General features: G+C 48.9%; 8 protein-coding genes across 8 annotated transcripts; 5 read left to right on the top strand and 3 right to left on the bottom strand.

The window, feature by feature from the left end:
- Window positions 1-32: 32 nt before the first annotated feature.
- On the top strand, window positions 33-4269 carry K460DRAFT_333928 (male sterility protein). The gene is made up of 3 exons (XM_040930895.1): window positions 33-971; window positions 1021-1417; window positions 1466-4269. The coding sequence occupies exons 1-3, from the start codon at window positions 335-337 to the stop codon at window positions 4104-4106; spliced, it is 3675 nt and encodes a 1224-aa protein (XP_040790736.1). The 5' UTR covers window positions 33-334; the 3' UTR covers window positions 4107-4269.
- A 655-nt stretch (window positions 4270-4924) lies between these two features.
- K460DRAFT_353189 (uncharacterized protein) lies at window positions 4925-5731 on the top strand (the record flags this gene model as incomplete). Its single annotated transcript, XM_040931699.1, has 1 exon — window positions 4925-5731. The coding sequence occupies one exon, from the start codon at window positions 4925-4927 to the stop codon at window positions 5729-5731; it is 807 nt and encodes a 268-aa protein (XP_040790735.1).
- A 290-nt stretch (window positions 5732-6021) lies between these two features.
- Window positions 6022-6852, bottom strand: K460DRAFT_403467 (uncharacterized protein; the record flags this gene model as incomplete). The annotated part of the gene is made up of 1 exon (XM_040936633.1): window positions 6022-6852. The coding sequence occupies one exon, from the start codon at window positions 6850-6852 to the stop codon at window positions 6022-6024; it is 831 nt and encodes a 276-aa protein (XP_040790734.1).
- A 513-nt stretch (window positions 6853-7365) lies between these two features.
- On the bottom strand, window positions 7366-8169 carry K460DRAFT_353188 (uncharacterized protein; the record flags this gene model as incomplete). Its single annotated transcript, XM_040931698.1, has 1 exon — window positions 7366-8169. One exon carries the CDS (start codon window positions 8167-8169, stop codon window positions 7366-7368), a length of 804 nt encoding a protein of 267 aa, XP_040790733.1.
- A 1327-nt stretch (window positions 8170-9496) lies between these two features.
- On the bottom strand, window positions 9497-10303 carry K460DRAFT_353187 (uncharacterized protein; the record flags this gene model as incomplete). Its single annotated transcript, XM_040931697.1, has 1 exon — window positions 9497-10303. The coding sequence occupies one exon, from the start codon at window positions 10301-10303 to the stop codon at window positions 9497-9499; it is 807 nt and encodes a 268-aa protein (XP_040790732.1).
- Window positions 10304-10933: 630 nt separating this feature from the next.
- K460DRAFT_403464 (glycosyltransferase family 1 protein) lies at window positions 10934-12526 on the top strand (the record flags this gene model as incomplete). The annotated part of the gene is made up of 3 exons (XM_040936632.1): window positions 10934-11028; window positions 11079-12144; window positions 12194-12526. The coding sequence occupies 3 exons, from the start codon at window positions 10934-10936 to the stop codon at window positions 12524-12526; spliced, it is 1494 nt and encodes a 497-aa protein (XP_040790731.1).
- A 1372-nt stretch (window positions 12527-13898) lies between these two features.
- Window positions 13899-14957, top strand: K460DRAFT_353185 (uncharacterized protein; the record flags this gene model as incomplete). Its single annotated transcript, XM_040931696.1, has 4 exons — window positions 13899-14037; window positions 14102-14356; window positions 14444-14622; window positions 14733-14957. The coding sequence occupies 4 exons, from the start codon at window positions 13899-13901 to the stop codon at window positions 14955-14957; spliced, it is 798 nt and encodes a 265-aa protein (XP_040790730.1).
- A 693-nt stretch (window positions 14958-15650) lies between these two features.
- On the top strand, window positions 15651-17504 carry K460DRAFT_276211 (HET-domain-containing protein; the record flags this gene model as incomplete). Its single annotated transcript, XM_040928094.1, has 1 exon — window positions 15651-17504. The coding sequence occupies one exon, from the start codon at window positions 15651-15653 to the stop codon at window positions 17502-17504; it is 1854 nt and encodes a 617-aa protein (XP_040790729.1).
- Between the last annotated feature and the right edge of the window lie 129 nt (window positions 17505-17633).

Here is a 17633-nt window from a genome sequence, read left to right as displayed (position 1 = left end):
GGTAGAAAACGCGGAGATCAGCTCAGTTCGGAAAAGTACGTGCCCTAGTTTGGCCGGATAATAGTGCCTCGCAAATCAGCGGAATATCCGGCTTTCCTTGGCCGGAAGCGGATATGCAGAGCACCGGAGATCCTACCGCCATCGCCTTCGCGGAACCTCCTCACGGCTAGGTTACTCCGGACATCTGATCTTTTCCACGATAGATTCAATACTAAAGGAACATGCGTCGCGGGGTGTTCATCCAGCACTCAATTGCAGCATCTTCGCTCTCGTTGCAATCATCTCACTTCCCCAAGTCATTTTGTTCTACTCCTCACGAGTCCCCACCGAAAGCATGGCGCCCGCACAGATCGCCATACCCGGTCCTCTCTCCCAGCCAATACCACAGCCTACTATCCAAAGTGTAGCGCAAGACACACACCGACCGGATGATTCCTCAATACAGACAGTCGACGCGCTGGTACGGCACCGCGCACGCAGTTATCCTCATGCCACAATCGTATCATATCCTAGCTCAGGCGTCGAGTTCGTCGACTACTCGATGCAACAGCTCGATGTGTTCGCATACCGCGTCGCACGTCACTATCAAGCCTTCATTCCTACGAGAGCCAGCTCGGAAACGAAGCCTACGACAGTTGCACTCCTCGGCCCGAGTAACTTCGACTACTTGGTCACGCTGCTTGCTCTGACAAAACTTGGCCACACTGTACTGTTCTTATCAACAAGGATTTCTCAGTTGGCTGTTGAGTCACTAGTGGAAACGACTGGGGCCACATATTTGTTAGCAGATCCGAAGCTCCTTCAATTCGCAAACGACGTTCGCTCGAACTTGCCAACACTGCAGGTCAATGAGATTACGGGGAGCAGCAGCTATGACTTCCCAATCGAGGTTCATGCGGATACCCGTATGGACTACCAACTCGATCCTGCAATCGAAGCAACTAACAACATCTACATTATTCACTCCAGTGGTACGTCTTCTCTTCTAAAAATAAATTGTCCTCTAGCTAACTTATCCAGGTTCGACGGGTCTACCGAAGCCGATTTATCAGCCGCAGAAGAGCACCATCGCCAACTACGCCATCAGCATGGATATGAAAGCCTTCATTACCCTCCCGCTGTATCACAATCATGGTATCTGTAACTTCTTCCGCGCCATCTACAGCGGCAAGTCCATTCACATCTACAACGCGGACCTACCGCTCACACAACCATATCTCGCCACGATCTTGAGGAAGCACAACTTCGAAATCTTCTATGGCGTCCCTTATGCATTGAAATTGCTCGCAGAGACCGAGGAAGGCATCGAATTGCTAAGGCAGCTGAAGATTGTCATGTATGGTGGTAGCGCATGTCCCGATACTCTGGGTGACTTGCTCGTAGAGAATGGTGTGAACCTCGTTGGTCACTACGGAGCGTGAGTACACTTTCCCTTCCCATTAGACTTTGGCTAATATCGCGACAGTACCGAAGTAGGTCAACTCATGACTTCATTCCGACCTGCAGGTGATAAGGCCTGGAACTATGTCCGAGAATCGCCAAAACTCTCACCCTTCCTTCGATGGGTCTCACGCGGACCCAACCTTTACGAGTGCATCATCTTGGACGGATGGCCAGCCAAGGTCGCATCCAATCAACCTGATGGCAGCTATGCAACAAAGGATTTGTTCGAGCCCCACCCGACAATCGAAAAGGCCTGGAAGTATATCGCACGACTGGACGACACAATTGCCCTGGTCAATGGCGAGAAATTCAATCCCGTCATGATGGAGGGCAAAATTCGGTCGCACAAGGCGGTCACCGAGACCGTAGTCTTTGGAGCGGGCCGACCCTACCTCGGTATTCTGGTTGTTCCAAGCCCGGCTGTTCGAGATCTTTCAGAAGATGAGATCATTGACCAAATATGGCCGGTAATCGATGAGGCAAACAAAGTCGCTGAGGCGTATGCAAGGATATTGCGCGATATGATCCATATCCTTCCGCATGATTGCCAGTTTCCACGAACCGACAAAGGCAGTGTCATCCGTCAGGCATTCTACAAACAATTTACTACCGAGATCGAGGGAGCTTATGATCGAGCTGCAACCGCAAGTGGCGATCTTCAAGCAATGTCTCTTGATGATCTGGAAGTATTCGTGCGCAAGACTTTAACAAAGTCTTTACCGGAAGCCAGCGACATTGATAAGACAGCGGACCTTTTTTCTCTTGGTCTCGACTCTCTTCAATCCATTCTGATCCGCACGGAGATCTTGAAGACTGTGGATATTGGCGGTAACAAGCTCGGTCAAAACGTCGTCTTTGAGTATCCATCCATCGCCTCACTGAGCGCACATCTTTTGGCTCTTCGCACGGGGCAAGAGGAGGAGCAGACGTCTGTCGCTACACAGATGCAGGACCTCATCGAGAAGTACAGTGACTTCAAGCCCGCCAGACGACAGGATGTTGCTCTCACAGGCGCAACTGGATCACTTGGTGCACATGTACTTGCACAGCTGGTAGCGCGACCGGATGTTGAGACAGTTTACTGCCTCGTAAGGGCCAAGGACAACAAGGACGCTACTCGACGTGTCCGCCAATCTCTCTTGACACGCAAGATCTACCACTCCTTGTCGCTCGCAGGACGCCGAAAGATCCATGCTCTTGCTGCTAATCTTTCGGATCCATACCTCGGACTCAACAGTCAGACACATGCGGTTGTCGCAAAGAACCTAGCGACTGTTATCCATTGCGCATGGAGCGTCAATTTCAACCTGAAACTTTCGTCTTTCGAAAGGGACTGCATCGCTGGCGTACGTCACCTGATAGATCTTTGCCTAGCGGTACCATCGGCTGAACCTGCATCTTTCGACTTCTGCTCCTCCGTTAGTACCGTCGCGAGGTGCCCTGACATGCACACACCCGAGGCACTGGCAGAGCTAGACTGGGCGCAAGGCATGGGCTATGCTCAGAGCAAGTGTGTTGCTGAGAACGTCTGCATGGCAGCTGCCAAGAAGACTGGTGTCAAAGCCAGGGTACTGCGTGTAGGCCAGATTGTTGCGGACACTGTTCACGGCGTGTGGAATGCTACCGAAGCCATTCCGCTCATTATGCAATCTGCAGTCACCATCGGTGCGCTACCGAAGTTGGTCGAGTCGCCGAGCTGGACGCCAGTTGATGTCATCGCAAAGGCCGTGATGGAAATCTCCCTCAGTGACGCCGGCTCCATTGTGGCCAATGTTACGAACGCGAAGACATTCTCCTGGATGGATGATCTGCTTCCCGCTCTTCGACAAGCTGGCTTGAACTTCGATGAAGTCGAGCCAAAGGAGTGGGTGAGAAGGCTGCGCGAGTCGACTGATACCGCCGAGGCCAACCCGCCAAAGAAGCTAACCGAGTTCTTCGCTTCCAAGTACGACAAAGACACATTCTCCCCATCAAGGACATACGAAACTAGTGTCGCACGATTATTCTCTCCTGCTTTGGATAATGCACCCGTACTTGACTCGACTTTCGTCAAGACTTTCGTGGACCAGTTCCAGGCCAGTTCATGGCAACAGAAGCTTTCGGACACACCAGCGCAACAGAAGAAGCAAGTCATCGTCCTCGCTGGACCTTGCGGTAGCGGTAAATCTACCATCGCCAAGAAGCTCAGTGCGACCTTCAAGGCACCCTTTATCGAAGGCGACGAACTGCACACCTCTGATGCCGTGACGCTCATGGCAAACGGTACACCACTCGATGACTCAGTTCGCGCACCGTGGCTCGATCGCCTCAAGGAGCGCGCACTTGACACCGTCATCAACCAGAATTACGATAATGTCTTCGTCTCGTGTTCCGCGCTCAAATCAGCGTATCGCGACCGATTCAGGCAGCTGGAGGAGGGACGTGACGACATCCAAGTCGTGTTCGTGGATCTTCAAGTCGAGAAGGAAGAGTTGGTGCGCCGCATGAAGGAGAGGGGCAGTCATTACATGAAAGAGGTTATGGTGGACAGTCAGTTGGCTATTCGCGAGGAGCCGGGGGTCATGGAGACGGACGTGTTCCCTGTTGATGCTGGGATGGACATTGAAGATGTTGTGGAGGAGGTTTCGGGATTATTGAAGGAGGTCAGCGGTGTTCGTGGATAAGATAGCAGTGTTGCGGCACTGCTCATGGGTATGAAGTTATTATGACTGGATGGGTTTTGGGAGTTTCGGGAGTTTCAAGCTACTCGTCGCGGCTACCATTGGTAACTTGATTTCTTTGAATGTACATACTCTTTGAATTAGTTTCACTTAATTGGCTCTTGCCCTCGACGCGTGACAGGCTGTGTGATTATGTCTAGACTCGAGGGTGTTGTACTGCTACACCAGTTCGCCGATCTTGCGTGTTATTATTAATACGCTAAGAGGAAGAGTAATGTGTATTGCAACCAGCCCAGGTCCTCTCATGTATGGTTCTTAACTCAATATAACCCAATATTTGTAATTGGATGCTACCACACGGCAGTACTGACACTTAAAAGGGATGTACTCGTTGCTCATTGTCGAACTGCTGAAGGTAGATGGCACTACATGGTGAAGGAACATGCCATCACAGCTACCACCAATTTTAAATCACCAATGGAACTCATGTTATTATGCACTTTTGAAAAGTCCGCTCCCGCTTTTAGAGCAGCCCTCTTATCTGTTCAAGCCCTTCGCTCCGTACGATGGGCTCGGAGATGTTAGGCATTGTTCACCGACGTAGTTACAGGGTTTCTTTGATACATTGTGGCCCAAAGCTGGGAATGTCCAAGTTGTTCATTGTGCTAAGCACCGGCCTGGCAGGAGCCCCAGTGGTTATTAAGTTATATCCCGTTCAAATTCTTCTGTTCTAACCACGATTTAGAACATCAACAAGTAACGCCTCACCAGATCACGCCTCAATCACCAACGAAAAGTTGACACTAGTATCACATCCAAATATGGATAAGTTCAACTTTCTCAAAGTCTTGCCTGCAGAGCTGCGCTGCATAATCTACCACGAGGTTCTCGAAGGCTTTACGACCGATACCTGCGCTTGGGCCGGTGCATTTCTCACATGCAAGCAGCTTTACCTCGAGTTATTCCACGAGCTACCCAAAGCCTTTCATGTTGAACTCAACACCATGTTGTCGGAATTACAGGCTAAGTGGACTGTTGATGGCATCGCTCCGCTTCGAATTAGCCAGCAGGGTTCGGCATACGACAATGCAGAGGTCACCATAGAACTTCCTATCAGCTACTTCCACGATGCCGAGGATACGTCTCCCGATGAGTTTGACCGATGCTGGGACATATTGGCCCCGCTTCTGGCATTCAGACTCCGCACCCTTACTATCTGTTTCTATATGGATGAGAAAATGGCCGGTCGAAGCCTCATTTGGGAACCAGATGTATATGGTCCGACCGTTGACTTAGGGTCGCTTCTCGTCTATGGTAACTTGGCACAGCATGACCACTCTGTACCCGGTCGCAGGAATACAGTACACGCAGTTCACGTCAAGCGAGTCGTGTTCAACTGGTCCACTATGTACACCTTGGAAAAGGAAAGGCGGGACCTGATCGCTGTCTGGGCTTATGCTTACGGTATGTCTGATGAGTGGGAGATGAAACCTACTATAGAGATCGAATTGTTACAGGCGGATGAGAGCGTCGAGCTCCCCGAAACCGTAGGCCCCGCTATCGCGATGCCTGATCAGATGATTTGGACCCGACGCACTGCTCCCTTATCTCCAGCTCCATCTCTCTGATCGCTAAATGGAGGTTTAGAGCGTGGCTTCCCATACTATCGGCAAGTGGCTACCTCATTCTTTCGGCACTATGAGTTTGCTGGATATTGCTACAGCAGTCGTAAAACTTGGCATTCTAGAATGTAATTAAAGCTAAAATCTTAACAACTTTCCCTGTGTCTACATTGCTTAACATCGAGTCAACGAAGTGATCCTTTCCGCTATCCCAACCAGGAACACAAGTCCCTTCTTGTCCCCATCTTTCCGCGAGAGAGCCCCTACACATCGTAGAGTTGCCCGCACAGGAGTCATCAGCAGGCTGGTCTGTTGCTTCCTTGCCTTGCCGTCAGTGTTATGTCGACAACCCGCCCGTTCAGCACCGTTTCCTCTACCACCCAACGCGGAGGAATGGTTGAGAAGTTTGACTTGAAAAGCAAAGAAGCCACCACAACCCGACCAAGCACCCACTTGTATCTGTGGTTGCGCCATTGAACGGAGATATCTCGTTTGCCGCACATGTCCTGACTCTTTCTTATATTTTCTCTCAAAAATTCGCGCGCAGACTCATCGAGTATGAGGTCGACAATTCTTGAACAGATCACCAATAAGTAATTGTAGATTCGTGAAGCGTTGCCATGTGAGCCGGCGATTCCCATGTAAGAGGGGATATGCCAGCTGAGCGGTAATTGACCGTCGAATACCGCGAAGGTGAAAGATTGAATATGTCTTTCGTTCAGAATAAAGCTTGTGCAGCTGGAATCTCTGCCGGTGAATGGCGGTGTGACTAGTACTCTAGTGTTGCTGAGAAATCCGATCTTTGCTGGTATCATCGGGTCTATAACTATGCCAAATTCGTGTAACCATTTTCTTTCTAGGTGGGCGAAGTCTTTCCTTGCAATGCTGAGTATTTCCTCGGAAGCTTCGAGGTAGATGGCGGAGCAGGACAAAAGGATGCCGTAATATTGGTCCATTGGGTAGCCATTTGAAGGATACATGTAGCGATATACCAGCAATCGTAGCTCGATGGGTAGGTCCAGGAAACCTATCGTCTGAATTTGAACCTTCTTGACCCACGTCCTTTTGTTGTAGAAGTCGTAGAATCTTAGCCAGTCCCCATGAATAGCTCTCGATACCAGTTCCATCGCACTTTTGGTTCACTGTGACAAAGTGGAAGGGGAAATCCTTCGAAATAAGGACATGCACAATGTTGCATACGTTCCCAGTACGGACGAGAGAAGAACAGGAGCACAAAGAAAAGGAAGGTTGCAAAATATGAAATATGGTCGAGTTCTAAAACTCTGTGTGCGTTACTACGTAATCATTGTGATTCGCCCGTCTAGAGCGATGATTTAATAGTACAACCAATGGGCAAAGGGACATTGTCTAAGCCAGGAACTTGTATTTCCAAGCAATCCGTGAACGGCTGTCATCCTTCCTGGTAATGATTTCAATAGTCTTAATTCATTTCTATCTCTACAAATACTCTTCACACAGCGAGTCATTTGTTTGGCAGCGCGAAGAGCACCCAGTTCAACTCCTCAGAGTCTATGCCTTGACTCTACTTTGGCGTCCAATGGTCAGAGAAGTTGCAGCTAGAATTTCCAGACAGTTCAGTCATATTCTCAAAACACGCTGAAACAAGAAACCCCGTTTCTTTACTCTGTGTCACTTTCCTCTGAGCCTTTGACACACCAAGTCAATGAGCGCTCTCCGTACCGAAAATGAGGAGAAGCAATAGCATTCTTTTGCAGGAACTCTGAACTCATCCCGATACCACTCGTTAATTTTGAGGTAAAGGGAGATACGCCCCACGTGATTGTTGTCTCTAACGGTTGGAATCGCTCAAATAGGCCGTTTCGTAGAAGGTAGAAGCAAAGCCATGTAACTGCGTCTGTATGAAACTTGTGCGCAGTATGAGTAGAGGTGATTTCCCGGTCATCGTCCAGTTTGATGGTGAGATGCCTACGGCGAATTGTGCTTAGTTGATCTAAGACTGCCGTGTACGTGGAATCCACATGTCTATGCCTGAATAGAGCCGGGGCGGGGTCCTTCATGAAGACTGAAAGAGGTAGAATTAGGTCGATGGAGCTAATCGCGTCCAGTTTGCGAGGCTTCGCTATTTTGAATCGCGCTTGGGTGCCATTGTTGACGTTGCTCTCGACCTCTTGCAGATATTGCGTTGCACACCTCACCAAGTCACTCGAAACTTCATGTTTGATGAGCTTGCAAATGCGCAGAAGAGGCTGGAACTCGATGACGGGATCATCGTTGCCGGCAACTTCGGCGTAGATCATCAGTCGCAACTCTGAGGGAAGACCAAGAAGCGAATTTGGCGGTAGGGTTAGTGAGGGAGCGGCCGTAGAAGCGGCATTTCCACGCTTGAAATAGGGCTGGGAAGACCAAGCTTGCCAAGCTTTGCGCTTCGACGGTTCAGTACGGAGAGAATGTTGATCAGACATTTCTCTACGTTGTCGAGAGAATGGTTGAGGCCGTAGTGGTGGAATGTTAAAATGGTATGCGGGGAGATTTGGTAGAGGTGTGAGGGTAGAAGGAAGCGCTTATATGTGCGCGATGCACTCCAATATGTTACCACACAGTGACGTCACAACGTGCCCTAGCAACGTACCCTAGCAACATTGTCATTTCACTAGAGAACTCACATAGTCATAATCAATTAATACATTGTGTTCGGGTATAAAATGCCATTTGGAACGAGTGAAACGAAATGGATGGTCTCGTGTCAGATGAATGTGCTGTGGCATTTACTGCTGACTTATTGCCGCAGAAAGTGATATATATCCGCTATCATCATCAATTTCCATAAGTGAGTCAGAGGGATTCCCTATTGGGGCACGCTACGCTATATTAGGCGGTTGAGGGATACGATTCACGACTGTATCGTTCGGAAGACTACCTAGCTCAGGTCTAGCGAAATGGGTTTGTTGAGAGAGACACTTTCTCCTTGATGAGGGAATGGTACTGGGTATGCGCGCCGTTGACCAATGAGGGTGGGTTGTTATGCGTATTCATCGAGGCTGACCTCCGAGATTAGAGGCCTCCAGCCAATGACCGGTGGACCCAGCTCACGTCCAGCTCGCTGTTGTCCTACGCGTCGATAATTCTCCACCGGGAACACGAGGAAGAGAGGGGCCGCGATTGCCGGTCTGAGCGAATGACATTCAAGAAGTGCACAACCCTCATTCAAGAGTGTATTGATACTCAAAAGCTGAAACCCCACAAAGCTCTTTCCGTCGACTCTTATTCGGCCACACATTACATGAATGAGTTCTGAAACGCGGATTCATGTAGCGAGGTTATATGTCCCCGCGATAATTTGAAGTGGATACAATTTGCCATACAACCCTGGGCTCGTCAACATAAACAGAAGAGTGTACTGCTGGCGGTGGAAAAGAAACCACCGACGGATATGTGCGAGGAAGTTTTGGATTGGACCCTCGCTAGGATGGGAATCGCAATCACACCAAGGGAACAAGACCGATACGATTACAACTGTGAGACCAAATGGTGCGAGAGGACTCTGGCGAGAACAGCGGACGAAGAGCAGAGGCATTGCTAGTATGTTAGGAGATATTGAGTGTGATATGTAATGGGTAGAAACCAGTAGCGAAATGTGATTGAGGAAGTTTCCGCCAGTACTCCCTTGTCCCATAATAATGAGGGAATTTATTTGTGTATCACATCCCAAGTTCACCTATCCCATGCAAAGGCGCAAATCGGGAACTATAGAGCGATGATCAAAACCATCACTCGCCCTGTTCCCAAATTTTAGTTGCGAAGAGGAAGGGGCCTGAACCTTACTTCACTCGAATATACCCGCTCTGTCTGCCGGCCCACCCCGTCCTGCACAATCTCCATTAGATAAAGGATCTTGGTTCCCGGAATGACGTTCGCAATCCGCGTACACATCTTCCTTCCATTCATCTCATTCGCTAACTCATCAATCGTAAATGTAACTTTCTTGCAATGAACTTTGCCTTTGCCGACGTAATCGATAAAGAGGTGCGAGCGCCACGACTTGAGATCGTAGTAGGGAAGTCGGTAGAAGTGGCAGCCTGTGAGGATAACCTGGAGGTGGTTGAGATAGAGCGCGTAGAGAGACGACATTGTCTTGCTCCAGAACCTTTCAATATCATACCCATGCCCGGGTATAGGTGTGTGGACGGCAATATCGCGGATAAGGTTGAGCTGCGGATGTCTGAGGCCGACCGTGATATCCGGCTGCCATGATGCATGATTGCTCGCGATGTATTTAGCAAGATCTTGCTCTGGCTTGAGCTCGGCGCGCATGTCATTCTGTAACTGTCGGCAAGCAAAGTACGCACCCTTCCACGCAAGGCTATCGGCAGAGGCAGGTGAGAGAGTCATGTATTTGCAGATCATCAATCGGAGCTCCGTCGGCAGGGATAGTAGTCGGCTCGCCTGCTGCGGCTGTATGAGAGAGCGTGGATCAGGTGTGGCTGCCTGATTACGCGCAAGCGCCTTATGTAGGTGATCGAGCAAGAGGCGACTTGAATCGCGGATCGCAATCGTGGTCGCGACATCGTCGACAATAATAAACGAAGGTTCCGGCATTGCGTGTTTTTCATGTGGTGGTTGAGGTTGTCGGGCTGTGATAGTAATAATTTGAGTCTAAACCCTGTCTGTGGATTCTCGTGTAGGCGCCTGTATCGCGTGCACACGTGATCTACCCGCTTCTCACTCGCAACCACCAAAGGTAGTTAGTCACACTAAAGCAGAGAATTTACATGCTAGCGACTCCCTCGAACCTTGTTGAGCGAGGCGGGACGCTACCCAATGTTCCTTATCAAATATAATTCACAGAAACAAAACGAGCTAGCACGTAACAAGCTAGAAGCCCGAGCTACTCTTTGGTGAGATTCGGGACAACGTCCAATGGTCTACACCAAACTCAACACTCCATAATGGAAGCGCGTCCCATCGGTTACTTTTCTGTCTCTCCACTCAAGCGTGGTAATAATTTGGTACTATCACTCTTCTCATCTTTACATGTCAGCGCTAGCTAGTCGTATGACGGTATGAGCCAATCCAATCGCGATGACACCAAGCAAATCTGACAGGCCACCGGCTTCGCCAAGTCTCGAACCTTTGTCTGTATTCGTACGAATGGGGCGCCTGTCTTATATAAAATAGCGAGCACGGTACAAAAAAAGCTTTCCGTTCCGCACATTGCCGGTATTCACAATGGGCGTCCTTCAGCGAGTTCTTTCGGCGGGGCTCATTCCCCTTATCGCCCTTCTTGCTCTGCAACTGTTCTCTCCGGGAACTCTAAGTGGCCTGTAGGATGCATTGCCCTACATCAGTAAGACGCAAACGGAATCTAGGGTAGGGTAGTGCCGACCGCGTTGGCTCGATCAGAAACCCCCCTCATCATTTCTGCCATCACGCACTGGTCCCACTTCGAGAAGATTGCGAAAGTCGCTGTCATCCTAGCACAGCTTGGATACCCGATCACCCTCATTACTGGTCGTATCCTCCAAAAAGAAGCCTCCAGCCTACACCCAAACATCACTTACTACCCCCAACTTGGGCAACCGGATAAGCTTTCTGAGGAAGATTACAAGACATTCGCATCGTTTCCACCAGGCAGTGAGGAGGCTCAAGTTTCCATACAGAAAGCTGTACTTGTAGATGGCATGCCAAACATGCACGAAACTCTTCAAAACGTCTTCAAAGGATTTAGGGACCGGTTCGGAAACAGCAAGCCCTTGATTTCGTTCTACGATCTGCCAATCCTCGGCCATTTGCCAATTCTCCTCGGCGCCCCTGGCATCAAACCAGATGTCACCTTTGCAATTAGCTGTCATCCACTGTCCATAAATTCGAACGATACGTATCCTTTCCATATCAACAAGCTTCCCGAAACCGGACCAGATGCAAAGGCTATCCATCGGAAAGCGTACCAGGATCTCCACCAGGACTACCGAACTCGGGAGATGGATTTATACATGTGGGCGAAGTTTCGCGAACTGGGTGTCGTACAAGACAATCTCCCCTCAATGCATCAAGCGATGGGCGGGTCACCAGACCATCTCATGACTATGGGCGTCCCGGACTTTGAATTTCCAAGAAGTGATCTGAGAAAAAATGCTCACTACTTTGGTGCCTTGAGAGATTCAAAACAGTCTGATAAGAAACCGGAGCTTCCAGCCTGGTGGGTTGAAGTGGAGGAAGCGAAGAGCAAAGGCAGAAAGGTCGTGGCTATTAGCCAGGGAACTCTTGAGACCCAATGGGACGATCTCCTTTTCCCAACGCTGGAGGCCCTCAAGGATCGAGATGACATCCTAGTCATCGTTAGTACTGTCGTTGTAGAGCCTGAAGACGTACCCGGCCTTAACCTTCCTGCCAACGCTCGAGCAGCGAAATTCGTACCCTACAGTCTTCTCTTACCGTTTGTAAGTCCCCTCCCCTATCCTTCACTCACGCGTGCTGATGAAGTTTTAGGTCGATGTACTGGTCAACAACGGCGGCTACGGTGCTGTAATGACAGCCCTGGACCTCGGCATCCCGGTGGTTGTGGCGGGCGATGGCCAAGATAAGGTTATAACCAACAATGTTGTCCACGTGACAGGAGTGGGCATCAATCTAGGTAACAGGACGCCAGGTGTTGAGAAGATCAGAGAGGGTGTGAGCAAGGTGCTAGAGGATGTAGGTTATAAGTGGAGGGTAGTGGAGATGAGTAAGAAATTCAAGAAGTATGATGTAGGTAGCGTATTCGATGCAGTCATCCAAAGGGTTGTGGGAGAATGGGCGCTTGGAAAGGGAAAGGGAGTGTGAAACAATGCTGAACTTTGCAAGTGCTACAAAGTCAAGTATTAGGGTAATATTCGATAGATTTTAGATGAGTCTGCTGCTTTCTCATATTAGTTGTTCCAGCAGGTGTAAGAAGGAGATTAATCAGACAAAAGACGGTGATGAACTGGAATTTATCTAGGACACCTCCTTCAAAATAACGGACTTTTACCTAAATTGCGCTAGTACGGGGGTCAGACATCGCTCTTATCGAGGGCACGCAGAGCTTGGCTAGTAGACGCAAGTCCATGCCAATCTTTCACTTTGACGCAGGTTACAAATTCTTCGTTGTATACTACATATTACATCAGAAATGCGGCCACAATGTGCATACACTATATCTAATAAACATAAGGTAATGCGCCGTATACAGCTCGAGAACAATAAAAAGCTCATCCACATCGATGCCGGCCCCTCATGTGTCTAAACCACCTCACCATCTGAACCTTCACTTTCTATTCATCTGGATTATATATTACATATCTTTAGTTCCTGGTATACTCCCGGTCTTTACCACTGCTTATAGCCCGATATTGAAAATGTATCGACGTCACATGATATCATTGTTCCCGACTGTCGTGATTACACAGCCCGGGACTTTTGCATACCATGGTGGATGCGAGACCCTCAGTGAAAGGGATAAGGGTGGTACAGAAAAGAGTGAGTAGGTTGAACAGGATTAAGGCCAGGCATTGCGCTGTAGATAGTAGCATTTAGCTTGTATATATTGCTCTTGATCGTTATCCAGCAGAGAAGGTTGCCGCGAGAAGGTTGGTGGGCACTATTGTGTTAAATTATAAGCTTGACTTGCTATTTCAACTTCTCGATTGCTTCTTTGTAATATCTTTATTTTGTATAAGCAAGGTGTTAAGTTGTACAGTTACATTAGCAGGCATGTGAAATGTTAAGTCGATGTTGCAGCGCGTAAATTATATATTGATCTTATCTCATTAATACTAGCTTGAAACTCGAGGATATCAATCTAACAGCAAGCTGTGTGTTCACATGCCCTCGAGTATTCTTGTTGTTAGAATCGGCTACCGATATGTTCTTTGTCGACTTGACATCGCTTAACCAGTGTTTCACTCGCTCAAACAAAATCCTTTCCCTAGGGCCGCCCTGACTCTTCCCCCCCGCGCAACCACCGTGTGAAAGCTGGTTAATTGCACATTCTGAGCTCGGGCTTATCATGCTGCAGCTTCCAGAGCTTTGGCCCACCAGACAAACTAATGCCCCCCATGGTGCATATAATCCCTCTCACGCTGGTTCTTTTTCCAATTCCCCACCTCACTTCCTCAACTAGATCAACCTACCCTCAATTCAAGCTACCAACCAAGATTCTATCTGCATTCTCAACATGAAGCTCTTCAACTTCTGCATTGGCCTGGTTCTCGGCCTCGCCATCCTCGTTGGCGCAGCTCCCACCCCCGAGGATGGTGTCTCAGACATCGAATTTGTCCCTCTCAACGTCACCGTTCCCATGAACACGACCGCTAGTAAGTCCTTTGTCTATTTACTCCACTCTGATTCATCTCATAGCACTACTAACTCCTGTCAAAGGTGCTGGCTACGACCCTTCATACGAGTACCACGACTACTCCACGGTACAAGTCTGGATTGGTGTGACCCAACAGACTGTAGGCTGGGTCATCGAGAAGGAACTCTATGAGACTGTCTGGTCCCAGCTCGACCGCTACTGTCCCGACAACTCGAAAGATCGTTGGGGTGGCAATAAGTGGGGTTCGTGCCGCGATCCAAAGGGCCTAGGTTTCCCTACTCAGTGTCTCATCAACCCGCCCTTCGGCAATGGCCAGTGTAAGTCAAACATCTAGATGCACACTGGTTCCTAAGACTTTGCGTTTTCTTCCGCTTTACGATGCATGCTTCTAACTCGATGTGCAGGCGAAACCACGATTCATGACATCTGGGGCGAGTGGGAGAACGACCAGATCCGCCGACTCCTCATCGGCAGCATCGCCGGCACGCTCGAGGCTCTGACTAAGGATCAAGCCATTATCGGCCCGTCCAACTGCTTCTCTCTTGGCAATCGCAAGGCCTGTAATGTTGGAGACAAGGTCCGCGTAAGTCTAGAGTACCCCTTTCCAATTTAACCCAATCCTACCCGGTCTACAACAAGATGTTACCTCACTTACTATGCCCCTTAATGGAATAATTCTAACACTGAACACAGGTGAACTTGCCTCCGACGGGTAACAACCAGCGGAACTACATGCATGTTCGCATCTTCAACTACCACAGCCAGTACAGCAACTTCCGTTGCTGCGAGACTCGCGAAAATGTCGATCGTGCCATTGATGGTCTGGGCAACGAGATGGTGGACGTCTTCCCTCAGTGGTGGAACCGTGAGTTCGTGCGCGATACTCGATGCATCATCGACGGGTGGAAGTCTTGCTAGTTGAGAGTTGTCTTCCGCAGCAAATCAAGGCTTGGATACAGGCGTCTGAGATTCTGGACTTCGGATAACAGGTTCAAAGGCTTTTTCTTGATTAGCTAGACACGGGATTGGCATCGTTTCTCTTTCTTAGATGGCGTCATAGCTATCTGTCTGGAGTATCAAGGCTTCAACGTTACATCCGTAGATTCATGGGAATGAAATCATTTGTTCAACAACTTACATCCAATGGGACGCGGATAGTGATTTTACACTTTTTTCCCGATAAAAGAAACCCAGGGCTGAAGGCCGTACACGTGACATTGGGGAAAGAGCTGTTGCCATATCCTTGGCTAGGTGGCATCTCATCATCGTACATGACGCTAGACTGAATGTACGACCGGTGAGCCAGCCCCACCACAACCTCTAGCTGGTCAACCTCGAGATGATCAACCTCAAGCTGATAAAAACTATCAGCAAACAATCCTCTCCTGCATCAGATCTACGCGATTATTTCATTGCTTGTTGCTAAAGAAGTATTCACGTTATGTCATACCAGTATGAGGTACTTTCAGATCCTAAAGATGAAATCCGAGTCGCTCAAATTCTGCCGGGAGCGTACGATGATGAGCTTCGCATATCTTTTCGCATAGGACGACTCAGTAATACCCTCCCCTCATTTCCATCAGTAAGTCTTGAACCTGGCTATGAAGTAAGATGTTTCACCTAATTTCTTTACAGTGGCATTCATGCAGATATGAAGCCTTATCATACGTCTGGGGCTCGAAAGATAACACCGTACAAGTTCTTGTCCAATCGCAGCTATTGGACCAGGGCTTTATCCCCATTACCCGAAATCTAGATGTTGCACTCAGACACCTTCGACATCGCCATGAGTCTCGCTTGGTCTGGATAGATGCACTCTGCATCAACCAATCAAATAAGGTAGAGAAGGGCTCACAGGTGGGCATGATGGGCAGAATATTCTCGCTGGCTCGGAGTGTGATAGCCTGGCTCGGTCCCGAAGAAAACAACAGCAATTACGCGCTTGAGATTATGAGGTACTGGGCTTGCCATGTTGATGTAGACTATGACAGTTATACCATGCGCCCCTCGGAACAAAGCAGCGATTTCACATGGGGTAACCCGGACATTCGCCTTCCATACCAATTAGGCGAACTGCAGCCTGTTTGCGCGTTGTTGGAGCGACCTTACTTCTCGCGAACTTGGATTCGGCAGGAAATTTCACTTGCGACTCACGCTGTGATCCAATGTGGGCAGGAGGAAATAACCTGGAAAGACTTCCAAAGGGCCGTGTTCTGCCTCCGATGGAAAGGATTTTTTGTTTCAGCTATGGGGGGAACACGTTTCGCGGACTTGAAAAAAAAAACCAATGCCGCATTCGATGTATGTGCCACCATCAAAGGTTATCTATCCTTCTCTTACCTGAGAATCGACTTGCGCGATGCGCAATGTCAAGATCCCCGCGATATGATTTATGCCACTCTAAGCCTGTTGAAGAACAAGGATCAACGGCTCGGCATAGAATCGGATTATGCGCGATCAGTAGAAGAGCTATACGTAGATGTCTTCCGTCGTGTGGTGACTGGACGTCACAGTTTGGAGTTACTCGAAACCTGCGAACTCTCATCTAAGATTTTGGATATCCCTAGCTGGGTTCCGGACTGGTCGTCTCGCCTAAAATACAAAGATAAACTTATGTCAAAGTGGAGTGCATGTGGCTGGATTTCTGCTCAAGCTACCATGGACGGCGGCAATTCAATACGTGTTCCCGGAGTTATGGCGAGTCAAATTGAATGTGTTACTGAAATCGATATGGACGAGTATGATGGGCAGTATTATGATCTGCTCCGGGGATTGAGAAAGCTAAGACCATCAGTGGAGGCCTTAGCTGCTCAAAACGAATCAAGTCTAAGCTGCATCCAAAAGTACTGCCATGCCCTGGTTGGGGATGTCTTCTTTGAATCCTATATGCCTCCACAAGTAGGCAAACCAAAGCTCGAAGAGTGTATGGAAATTTTGGATCTAGTCTGGTCAACGAGCGGAACGTGGAACGAGCTCAGGGACTCAAAAACTTTACCTGTTGAAATCTTCTTAGAAAATTGCGAGTCAAATATGTTCGGAAGGCGCTTCTTCCAGGGATCGAACCAGTATATCGGGTTTGCGCCAGCTGGTACCGAACCAGGGGACATTGTCTGTGTTTTACTGGGCTGCAGATTTCCTGTGGTACTACGACCATCTCTTGAGGCGGGATTGAGTCCAACTTGGCAGGTGATGGGTGTCTGCCATTCTCCAGGGCTTATGATGGGTGAAGCCATATACGGTAGCAAGCTACCGAGTCATTACAGACCTGTGAAGCCGCTTGAAGGGCCGTCGGAATATGTATTATATGATCCAAAAACGCAAACGCTCAAAACAGAACCAGCCGAGATACTGATGGAGATGGGTATCAAAGTGGAAAACCACCCGGAAGATTCTTCTCTGATCGAAGTGTTACCGGAGACTTTGCGCGCCGCCGGTGTAGCTCTGCAGGAATTCACCCTTATATAATGTATATCCCAGCGATTGAAGAGTGCCTACTGAAGTCTCAAATCTCGATATTTTCATTTCATCTTGTGGAACTTGGGCTAATCAGATCAAAATTCGCGGGGGATTGGAGTGAAAATGAGACTAATGGTA

This window comes from Cucurbitaria berberidis, assembly GCF_010015615.1.
Source record: "Cucurbitaria berberidis CBS 394.84 unplaced genomic scaffold K460scaffold_2, whole genome shotgun sequence".
NCBI lineage: Eukaryota > Fungi > Ascomycota > Dothideomycetes > Pleosporales > Cucurbitariaceae > Cucurbitaria > Cucurbitaria berberidis.
The sequence above is the reverse complement of the archived record's forward strand: the minus strand, read 5'-3'. Positions and strand labels throughout refer to the sequence as shown.

What these genes read in the sequence shown, in the direction of transcription:
- K460DRAFT_333928 (XM_040930895.1), top strand. Translation starts at nt 335, where the DNA reads ATGGCGCCCGCACAGATCGCCATACCCGGTCCTCTCTCCCAGCCAATA. An exon ending in CTACATTATTCACTCCAGTG is followed by an intron (nt 972 to 1,020) that starts GTACGTCTTCTC and finishes TAACTTATCCAG; the next exon opens with GTTCGACGGGTCTACCGAAG. An exon ending in CTCGTTGGTCACTACGGAGC is followed by an intron (nt 1,418 to 1,465) that starts GTGAGTACACTT and finishes ATATCGCGACAG; the next exon opens with TACCGAAGTAGGTCAACTCA.